Source organism: Ovis aries, chromosome 3 (assembly GCF_016772045.2).
Source record: "Ovis aries strain OAR_USU_Benz2616 breed Rambouillet chromosome 3, ARS-UI_Ramb_v3.0, whole genome shotgun sequence".
In the NCBI taxonomy this organism is placed as follows: Eukaryota; Metazoa; Chordata; class Mammalia; order Artiodactyla; family Bovidae; genus Ovis; species Ovis aries.
In genome coordinates, this window is record NC_056056.1 from 133,603,471 (window position 1) to 133,614,190 (window position 10,720).

Below are 10,720 nucleotides of genomic sequence, written 5' to 3' on the forward strand. Positions count from 1 at the left end.
GGTGGTTGTGACTTTCCTTCTCAAAGATCCCTCTCCAAGGCAGTTCCCTTGAAGGAGTGACAAATGTGACTTAGGATCAGTGGGCTCTATTTGCCCCAGTGTGGGGCAGAAAGGTGCCTGGCTTCACTTCAGGCCCCACACCTGGTCATGCAGCAGCCTCATTCTCTTTGGCACAAAAGGCAGGCCCTCCATCCTGTCTCATCCACATCCGTTACATCTTCTACAATCCCTTTCTGCTCTAGCCAGGCCTGTCTCATCCCTGTATTGATCAGCACTCATACTTGCATGTATGAGCATCCATTCTGCGTGGGATGTAAATAGAAAATAATTTATTAAAGCACATTGTTGCTCATGGCCTCTCTGGGGGTTCTGCAGCCTGGAACCATGTCCAGCCACCCCTAGAGGCAGCTCTGGAGCAAGCTTTATGACTGTTGCTGCTGTACCTATGACGCTCAGGGGCAGTAACAGAACATCACCTCTGTCTGGCTGTGCATGCGTGGTCAGTCACTTCAGCTATGTCTGATGCTTTGTGACTCCATAGAATATAGCCTGCCAGGCCCCTCTGTCCATGGGATTCTCCAGGTAAGGATACAGGATTGGGTGGCCATGCCCTCCTCCAGGGGATCTTCCCGACCCAGGGACTGAACCTGTGTCTCTTGCATCTCCTGCACTGAAGGCAGATTCTTCACCTCAGAGCCACTGGGGAGGCCCCCACCTCTGTCCATCAGGACTCAGATGTCTCCATCAGAACCTAGGCCTCACGAGGGTGTCTCTCATTGAAAGGTTCCAGGCCACAGGCCTGGCTTCTAGCTGCAAAGGAGTCTGGGAATGTGTTTCCTGGATTTTACCCTAAGAAGGTGGGGATTTCACTGTGGGAAATCAAATGAAGGGAAGACATTCAAAGATGTGTAGCCACAGAGGACAAAAGTCTACCTGGGTCACCAGGTCCTGAACCTAACCATGCTTGCTTTCATGCTGAGCCTTGGCTCATGACCAGTTGGGTTGGAATGTCTTTTTTTCTGTCTAGCAAATTCTTCCCTTTTTGAAAGTTTCAGCTCATGTCTCTTCCTGAAGCCTTACCATGCAATTCCCCTTTATCGTTGCGTTTCTGATTCTCCACGCTCTCACAGCACCTCTAACTTGGGACTTAGTTTTGCACAGTCTTACAATGTTTGGCTTTTCTGCACTGCGAGTTCTTTGGAAACCATTCTTTTTTACCGCATAGTGATCTGGAGAGTCCATGTCACGTCTCTTATCTGTTCATGGATTTCTCTTTGTTGGGCCAGAAGCTGAGGCCTGCTTCCTCTCATCTCATCATGGAGTTGATGTGGTTCTAGCTATCTGGCCCCATGCTGTTCTCACATTCCCTGGGGAATCTCAATTGTTAATTAGAAAATGGAATCATTACTTCATTGGGTCGATTCTTTTGACAGGTATGAAAGCTGAAATTCTCCATGTGATTTGTAAACAAAAATAGCTAAAAATAACAGTGGACACTGAGCACTTACCCTGTGCTAGGTACTTTCTGGACATGACAATGACTATGAGAGAGGTACTTTCAGCAACTTAATTTTACAGATGAGGAAACCAAGGCACAGAGAGGTTAATGAATTTCCTCACAGACACACAGAGACACAGCTGGGACTCAAAACAGAGAACAGACTTGTGATTGCCAAAGGGGAGGGGGCAGGGGAGAGATGGATTGGGAAGTCGGGGTTAGAGGATGTAAACTATTAAATGTAGAATGGATAAACAGCAAAGTCCTACTGCACATCACAGGGGACTATATTCAATATCTTGTGATAAATCATAATGTAAAAACAGAATTTAAAAAAGAATGTATATATATATGTATAGGTGAATCACTTTGCTATACAGCAGAAATGAACACAACATTATAAGTCAACTATACTTAAAAAAAATGAAATCAAAGCTGGGTCTATTTGGCTCTAAAGTACGTACACTTAAACACTAAGAGAGAAAAAAATATGACCTCATTTTTGCTATACGTTTCAGAAAACTCATCCATCTATTATCCTATGAGAACCAGAAGGGTAGAGACCACTGACCATGTTTATCAGTTAATAATGCTGACACACAGAGAATTTAAATAGCCTTGGTTATGGTTAGTCATGGGGAGAGGCTACCAGCTCTGAGTTTGGTTCATTCTTTAAACTCTGTTTCCTCTGAGGGAGCAAAGCTGAGGAGGGCAAAGCTGAGGGTGTGTACAGCCACCCTCTGGGCCCTGAGCTAATTTCTCCTGCCAATAATCCTTGGGTAGCAGTAGTGGAAGATCAGGGGTGTAAGTCAGACCTGCTGCAGAGGGAATCCCAGTACTGGGTGGGAGGCAGATTATATGACTCAAAGGCCCAGTTGACTTCAGCATGATTCTGTGATGCATTCTTCAACTGATTCTTGATACTGTGATTCTGTAGGATTATTATTATTTTTTTTTGCTGGAGAGGAGATGCCACTCATTTGCACATATATTTTCTTAAATCTGAACACCAAATTCAAGAGGTCTGGATTCTTTATGTTGAGATCATCTCTATTAGCTTGGACTACCTTATGTACAGAAAGAAAGTGAAAGTCACACAGTCGTGTCTGACTCTTTGTGATCCCATAGACTGTAGCCCGCCAGGCTCCTCTGTCCTTGGAATTTTCCAGGCAAGAGTACTGGAGTGGGTTGCCAGTTCCTTCTCCAGGACCTTATGTAATGGGATTTCAATTAACCTTTGACTAGTTTTATTTGGCTTTAATCCAGCAAACAGGCTCAATTCATTCATCAGTTGCTCCATTGAATGACTGATCATTCACTCAACCAACCAACCTTTAGGAGCATCTGTTATTGGCACAGTGCTGTGCTAAGAACCAGAGGGTCCAGTATTTTGACAAGACTGTAAGTTCCTGAAGTTTGTGGCTTCATTCCGTGGGAGGGATCCCGATGTTGCAGAGCCTGCAGGTAACGAAGCAGGGAGAGGACAGATGGGGGAATCAGGCCACTGAAGAGAGTATCACTTCCTCTGCACGTGGGCCTTCCCCAGCCCAGCCCAGTGAGCACTGAAGAATCCACTGTCCTTCTCTCCTTTCCCCCATTCTGAGGAGGCTCCTGCCCAGGCCACACAGGCCACACCTGTGGCAGGGCCATCTGTGCAGCAGACAGAAGGAAAAAGTCTTGCAGCGATGGATCCTGGAGCGATCCATGGCTGACTTGGCAGGCTCCAAACCTGCGCAGAAAGTCTTTCCTCTTAAACAAGCCAAGCCCAGTCCCTAAGCCTCTGAAAAACTTTAGACTGGCAGATTCTCAGGTTTTCAGAGTCAGACATGAACGACAGTGCTGCCAGCCCTGCTGGGCCTGGACTCCTGAGGATGGGGGTGGGTGTGTGGGGGAGGTGTCTTGACACTGAGGCCGCAGACTCCCCAGGAGCACTTGTCCCCTTCACCAGAGAGCGGTTCCTGTGTCTGTCTCCAGTGGCTCATCCAGTGCCTGAGACAAGTTAGGCCATCTGTCAATAGGTGTCACATTTGTGGTATAATTGATGTTTGAATTTCCAGTCACCTGGGACTTGGACTGAAACCAGGGAGATGCCAAAAATGCGGGGAGCAAGAAAGGAAGCTTTAGAGATGTCCTAAAGATAGGGAATAGTGTATGGCTTTCCTGGGAAGTTTTCAAAATGAACTGGCTTGTTGAATTTTGCTGATGGCTTATCAAAGCACATAGTGTTAATTCCCTCCTCTTTTTCAAGAAGATTCGTGAGTGCAAATGTGGCAGCCTCCTGAAGCACAGCTTAGGAGACAGGGGGAGCCCAGGAGGCAGCCTTGTGATGGTTCTGGGCTTGGTTTCCAGGAAGGGAGAGGAGAGGTCATCAATTCATCCTCAAATCCAGCACAGAGCTGGGCACACAGTGGGTGCTCCTTGGCCATGAGCAGTCTGCGGAGTAGACTGCATCACCCCTCCCGTTGAGATACTTCCCTGAGCCCTTGGGTGGGCTTCACGGGCTCCACCACCCAGACAACCAGAACCTTTCCAACCCACCTTCCACTCCATCCTTTCCAGAGCTGAGCCCAGCTCTGGCAGGAGCCGGGACAGCTGGCCAGTAGACAGATTAGTGTGCCTTCTGGGTCCTGCCAGACAAAGCTAGGAGGTGGCCATGCCCAAGCATGGGGCCAAGTCAGGCACCTCCCCCTGCCAGGTAAGCCTGCCACCTTAGCACTTTCACCAATTCAGATTATTTTTAAGGTGTGTTTAGTAGCCTAGAACTAAGATTGCCTGGAAGGCAAACCCAACCCATGACTACTTGAGATTAATTATCTCTCCTTCGTTTGAGCCCAGCAGCCTCCTAGATGTATATAAAGGGATTTACCTGCACAGGTCTTCAGTTTGCTTCTCTCTTCCTCTGGCTCTGAGTGGCCCTGCTTAACTCTTGCACTTTCCCTTCAGCGACTTTGCTCACCATGAACAGACAAGTCCGCAAGACATCTGGCGGTGGGAGCCAGGGCTTCTCAGGCCGCTCTGCCGTGGTCTCTGGCAGTAGCAGGATGAGCTGTGTGGCCCGCTCTGGGGGAGCCGGCGGAGGGGCCTATGGGTTCCGGAGCGGAGCAGGCGGCTTTGGCAGTCGCAGCCTCTACAACCTGGGTGGCAATAAGAGCATCTCCATTAGCGTGGCTGGCGGCTCTCGGGCTGGTGGCTTTGGAGGAGGGCGCAGCAGCTGTGTCAGTGGCTTTGGGAGTGGCTATGGAGGTGGTTATGGAGGTGGCTTTGGTGGTGGCAGAGGAATGGGAGGTGGTTTTGGAGCTGGTGGCTTTGGTGGGGCTGGTGGCTTTGGAGGAGCTGGTGGCTTTGGTGGGGCTGGTGGCTTTGGAGGAGCTGGTGGCTTTGGTGGACCTGGTGGTTTTGGTGGACCCGGTGGCTTTGGCCCTGGTGGCTTTGGTCCAGGTGGCTTCCCTGGGGGAATCCAGGAAGTGACTGTCAACCAGAGCCTCCTACAGCCCCTCAATGTGGAGATTGACCCCCAGATTGGGCAAGTAAAGACCCAAGAGCGGGAGCAGATCAAGACCCTCAACAACAAGTTTGCCTCTTTCATCGACAAGGTGAGGAAGCCCTGATGTGGCCCCCATTCCTACGTTGGGGACTTTGAGTTTGATTTTTACATACAGTGTTTAGGATCAGTCCCGGAGTGGTCCAGGCTGGAGGGGAAGGGTTAGGCAGCATTCTCGGCTCTTATGAGGATGTTCAGGGCTGATGAACCTGCCCACGTGGTCATGTGACTGGGAAAGATGATGGCCCCCTATTTGGATCCCCACATCCCCAAGTCCTGTTTGTTTGCCTCTTTGTTCAAGGCTCCCACCTGTTGCCTTATCCAGCCTGGGCAGGTAGTGCTGGCAGGGCAGGGTGGGGGTCATGACCTCTGACAGGAAAGGGTCTGACCTAGAACTGGGGGCTATTCAAACATGAACTGCCCTCTGGGGCTTTCCAGGAGGCCTCTTCTCTCTATGGCAATGTGTCAGGCAAAGGAGGCAGGCACCCTAGAGAAGGAATTTAAGAGGCTCAAGGGGGAACTGGAGTCCCAAGGGGATTCTGAGACCCTAAAAACTCACCCCAACCAACCCCATTGGGAAGAGGAGGGTGCTCGAGGACCTCCAGAGCAGGGTAGCTCACGCTGGCTGTCTGTCTCCTGTCACAGTGATGACAGTAGCAGTCCAGCTGTGTCAGTTTCTAGCCATTCACATCCTTTGACGTGAATATCAATGGGGCATCAATGGTCTTAGATGTAAACAATGCTGTTGAGGTTTAAGCACCTTCTTGCAGTATGCTCTGTGTTGTTGAAATTGGGCTAGAATCATGAAGTCCCCAGGAATACTGAAGGGTCAAGTCTCTCACTTCCAGGCGGGGTTATTTCCAGTTTCCCTTCCCATTTCTCCTGCTTCTGTAAGGAAGCTGTCTTGCATCTTCAATGGCCTGACTGCTGTGATACCCTCTCCAGCCACAGCGGGAGCTTTCTAGGCCTTTGTGCGGGGAGATGGGGAGATGCAGACACCCAGTTCTGCCCAAGGCAAGGCCCCTCTGCTCCAAGCGCTGCCTGAGTTTGCTTCTCTCAAATGCACTCCAGGTACGGTTCCTGGAGCAACAGAACAAGGTCCTGGAGACCAAGTGGAGCCTGCTCCAGCAGCAGGGCACACACCCCATCACAGGCACCAACAACCTCGAGCCCCTTTTTGAGAACTACATCAGCTCCCTGCGGAGCCACCTGGACAGCATTCTGGGGGAGAGAGGCCGCCTGGACTCAGAGCTGAGGAACATGCAGGACTTAGTGGAAGACTTCAAGAAGAAGTGAGTGACAGGCGCGTGTGGGAAGACGCTGTGGGCGACCCTGTCTCAGAATCCCAGCTTTCACTGCTTTCCCCTTGCCCACTGAGAGGGCTGTCACTTAGCCCACTTTCCTGTATCTTCATAGAGGACAGTTTGGTTTATTGGGTTCCTCCTCACCTTCTTTCCTAAAGAATAGTCCTTTACTAAGAAAATTAGAAGGCTAGAGCTGAAGAAGCACTTTATCATGAGCCAGGCTGGGGAAGATCCTGGTTGTAGGATCTGAAGGATGCTGGGACAACTCACAGGGTGGTGACCAAGCATCCAGTCTACTGGGGATGGAGGGGTTTGCCAGGACTTGGAACTTTCCATGTTAAAACCAGACAGTCTGCCTGAATGAATGGGAATGGTTGGTCCTTCTAACTAACAGAGGGACAGTGAGAGGGTGTGCTTATTTAAGAGGAGCGGGAGGGGGACAGAGGACAGAACAGAGGTACTTTCAGAGTTTCAGAGAACAGTGACATTTATGACTACCTCATACTGCAAACAGTGATTTCTTTTTAACTCTTACAGATATGAGGATGAGATCAACAAGCGCACAGCTGCTGAGAATGAATTTGTGACCCTGAAGAAGGTAAGGGCTGTAGTGTGAGGTTTCTAGGGCTTGTAGGCACTGGTTTCCAGCTGGGCTGGGGGAAATCCTTACTCCACTGCCACAGAGCTGCCAAGTTCAGGCAGTTGGAACCACAAATAAAAGCCAAGTGCATCTCAGTCTGGAGAGATGCCTCAAGGAGTCAGTTCACTCATTTTTTAGCCTTTGGGTAGGACTGAACTTCCGCCATCCCCTTGATGTGAATCCTTCACTTGGAGACCAGCCTTGGACAAGTATTGGTCTGCTGCGGCTGCAGCTTGCTGTGCATTCCTTGGAGGAATAAGGCCTTTATGTGTTTATCTGTCTTTCTCAGGACGTGGACGCTGCCTACATGAACAAGGTGGAGCTTCAGGCCAAGGTGGATGCCTTAACAGATGAGATCAATTTCTTGACGACCCTCTATGATATGGTGAGGATGTTTCCTACTAAGAGAGTGCAAGAGAGAGGGTGAGATATTTTCAGATTTGATAGGTAAGGCCTGGGAAGACTGAGCCTTGAGATAAAGCCTCTTGTTGGGGCTCCCCAGGAGGAACTGCAAGCATGGGGTCTCTGAGAGGCTGGCAGGCAGGGCGAAGCTGATCCACCTTCCGAACTGACTCAGCAGATGGGTCTGTTGATCAGGAGTCTCTTGGGGCTTCTGTGTGCTGGCTGCAGAGGCCCCAACAGTGAACAGGCCCCTCTGCGTTGGCAGGAGCTGTCCCAGATGCAGAGCCATGTCAGTGACACATCCGTGGTCCTGTCCATGGACAACAACCGCAGCCTGGACCTGGACAGTATCATCGCCGAGGTCAAGGCCCAGTACGAGGAGATCGCCCAGAGGAGCAAGGCTGAGGCCGAGGCCCTGTATCAGACCAAGGTGAGATCCAGGCACCTCTCAGAAGATTCACTGAAGGTCCCAGGGAGGCTGTGGTCCACAGGATGGCTGGGTGGTGGCCATTGGGTGGCCCCTCTCAATTCTCCTCTTTGGAGACATCCTGTCAAGGTTGTTCCGTTGCAGAAAGTACTGCCCCCTGGGGGGAAGTGGTTCCACTGTCCCCTGCCAGACCACATGGGACCCACTCCAGCTTGCTCAGGGATTGCGGGGTGGGAGAACAACAAACCAGGTGTTCTCTTCCCTGCTGCCTCAGAGATATCCCTGTAGAAACATGATTCAATGTCATTTAAACCCAGTGCTTACTAAGTACCTCGAGTTTGGCTGGATGACATTAGGGATGGAGAAACATGCCAGGCAAAGCTGCAGCAACACCCGACTGTCCCTTCTATTCTCCAGTTGGGTGAACTGCAGACCACAGCTGGCAGGCATGGGGATGACCTGAAGAGTACCAAGAGTGAGATCTCAGAGCTCAACCGGATGATCCAGAGGCTGCGGGCTGAGATTGAGAATGTCAAGAAGCAGGTGGGACGGCCACGGATGCTGGTGTCTAAGCTGATGGGTGAGGGGTGGGGGCTAGGATCTCAGAACTCCTATTCTGGGGGAGGGGACTTCTGGGGTCATCTCCGGCAGCACTGGCCTTCAAGGACTTCAAAGACAAAGCCAGTGTAGATGGCTGGTAAGCCACAGCCATCCATCTGTCTTCTGTGCATGAAGACAGACAGAGGTACTAAGGAAGGGGTGAGGTTGACTGACTTGCTCTGGGATAATCTAGTCTAAGGCTCAGAGAACCCTCCTACTGGGCTCATCATTCCTCCTCCCTCCCCCTGCTCCAGATTGCTAAACTGCAATCAGCCGTTGCTGAAGCTGAGCAGCGTGGGGAGCTGGCCCTCAAGGATGCTAACGCCAAGCTCCAAGAGCTACAGGCCGCCCTTCAGCAGGCCAAGGATGACCTGGCTCGGCTGCTGCGCGACTACCAGGAGCTGATGAATGTCAAGCTGGCCCTGGATGTGGAGATTGCCACCTACCGCAAGCTACTGGAGGGCGAGGAGTGCAGGTGGGCCTCTTACTGCCATCTCCCTGCTTCTCCCACCCCAAGTCACATGCTGAGGGTCAGATAAGTGACCAAGGGAGTGGGGAGGAGGCCTGTTATAGAGAGAGGCCCCCGCATTGCACAGGGCTTATAGGCAACCACTTGCCTTGGCCAGTTCACGCCCTCCATAGATGGCCAAGTGCATAGATAACCAGTGCGCACAGGGGTTCTGTGTTGGCCCATGAACAGTGGACGGAGAGTACTGATGCGCCAGGCTGCTGAATTCTCTTCAAGTCTTCATGGACTTGTTGGAAATTTGCTTTGCGACTGAGCTAGCCTTGTCTTGCTTTCTCATACAGGATGTCTGGAGAGTGCCCAAGTGCTGTTAGCATCTGTAAGTAGCCAAAGAAACCACTACAGTGAGAATTGGTTCTGAAATATCTGTACTAATTCAAGGCGATAGTCCCTAATTTAAACAATATTTCCATGGCGGTTGGACACGTTTTCTGGGGAGAGGGGGGAGCGGGCAGAAGGGGCAGCAGATATACTTTGGTAATGGTTCTGGGCTCAGAGCACTATTAATAGTACTATATGGAGTGTGGGGGGATATCTAATAGGGAGCTTGTTAGTGGGAGGAGAAATTCTGGATAATCTCCCTAGGGGGTTCTTCAAGAGTTGACAGTATGTAGAAGGAACCATTGAAAAATTTAAACTGACTTAACACTGAGGGGGTGAACACCTCACCACATCAGAACGCAAAACAGTGATCATCAGGTTCAAAGCTGCCTCGATCGCCTCTCAATCATCCTGGGCCCAGGGGATCGTTATGATATAGAGAGGTGGTGGCTGGGAGCTGATCGCTGTTTCTGTGGTCTCCCCTGCAGCCGTGGTCAGCAGCAGCAGCACCACCTCCGCCTCCGCGGGTGGTTTCGGAGGCGGATACGGCGGTGGCGTCGGCGTGGGAGGCGGCGTCCGCAGCGGCTTCGGCGGCGGCAGCGGCTTCGGCGGCGGTAGCGGCTTCAGTGGCGGCAGCGGCTTCGGCGGCGGCAGCGGCTTCGGCGGCGGTAGCGGCTTCGGCGGCGGCAGCGGCGTCGGCGGCGGCAGCAGCGGATTCGGCTCTGGCTCGGGGGGTCGCTCTGCGGTCAGCGGTGGAGGCGTCAGCTCAAGCAGCAGCAGCCGGGGCGGCAGCGTCAGGTTCTCCCAGTCCTCCCAGCGCACCTCCAGATAAAATACCGCGCAGGGCACCGCAGCCGCCGCAGCGCCGCCCGTCGTTCCCATCCGCTCCTCAGTTCTCACCTCTGCAGCCTCCTCAGCGCCCTCCCAGCCCCCTGCCTCACCCCTCTCCAGTCCCCGCCAGCAGCCGCTTTCTGGGGCTAAAAGACCGGGGCCTCTTGTCCTTCAAGCATCCAGATCCCCGAGCAAGAGCATCCAGGAGAATTTCAGACTCTCGCTCTGGCTCCCGCCGGAGCCTGTGATTGTCTAGGTGTGGCCTCAGGCCCCATCTTCGCTGCCCTTGGGGCCTCCTCCCGGGGTTCATTGGTCACCACAGTTCTGATGTATATAACACACAGGTCCCTCTGCCCATCCGTTCTGTCGCCAATAAAGTGCATTGTGTTTAAGTCTGGCCTCTGAGTCTCTCTGGACGCCTTTCTCCCCGCTGAACTGACTTCTTCCATCCTGTCCCGTGTGGGCCGTCCCTTCTGCAGGACCGCTGAGTACTACTCCTCTGGAACCCCGACAGCTACTCTCTATTGTCCATCGTATGGATCTGAATGGGCGGGATCTGGTTGTTCCTTTATTCTCTGAGCACTGGGACAACTGAGCAACTGGGAAGGTGGGAGGGGAGGGGAGGGGGAG

General features: G+C 52.1%; 1 protein-coding gene across 1 annotated transcript; it reads left to right on the plus strand.

Moving 5' to 3' along the window:
• Positions 1-4,378: 4,378 nt before the first annotated feature.
• On the plus strand, positions 4,379-10,482 carry KRT3 (keratin 3). The gene is made up of 9 exons (XM_027967274.2): positions 4,379-5,091; positions 6,111-6,331; positions 6,881-6,941; positions 7,273-7,368; positions 7,651-7,815; positions 8,230-8,355; positions 8,667-8,887; positions 9,223-9,257; positions 9,748-10,482. The coding sequence occupies exons 1-9, from the start codon at positions 4,456-4,458 to the stop codon at positions 10,089-10,091; spliced, it is 1,905 nt and encodes a 634-aa protein (XP_027823075.2). The 5' UTR covers positions 4,379-4,455; the 3' UTR covers positions 10,092-10,482.
• Positions 10,483-10,720: the final 238 nt, after the last annotated feature.

Bases quoted from the DNA above. Each gene is read 5' to 3' on its own strand.
- KRT3 (XM_027967274.2), top strand. From the start codon at position 4,456: ATGAACAGACAAGTCCGCAAGACATCTGGCGGTGGGAGCCAGGGCTTC. The intron at 8,888-9,222 runs GTGGGCCTCTTA...TTTCTCATACAG, and splicing joins CTGGAGGGCGAGGAGTGCAG to GATGTCTGGAGAGTGCCCAA. The intron at 9,258-9,747 runs GTAAGTAGCCAA...TCTCCCCTGCAG, and splicing joins CCCAAGTGCTGTTAGCATCT to CCGTGGTCAGCAGCAGCAGC.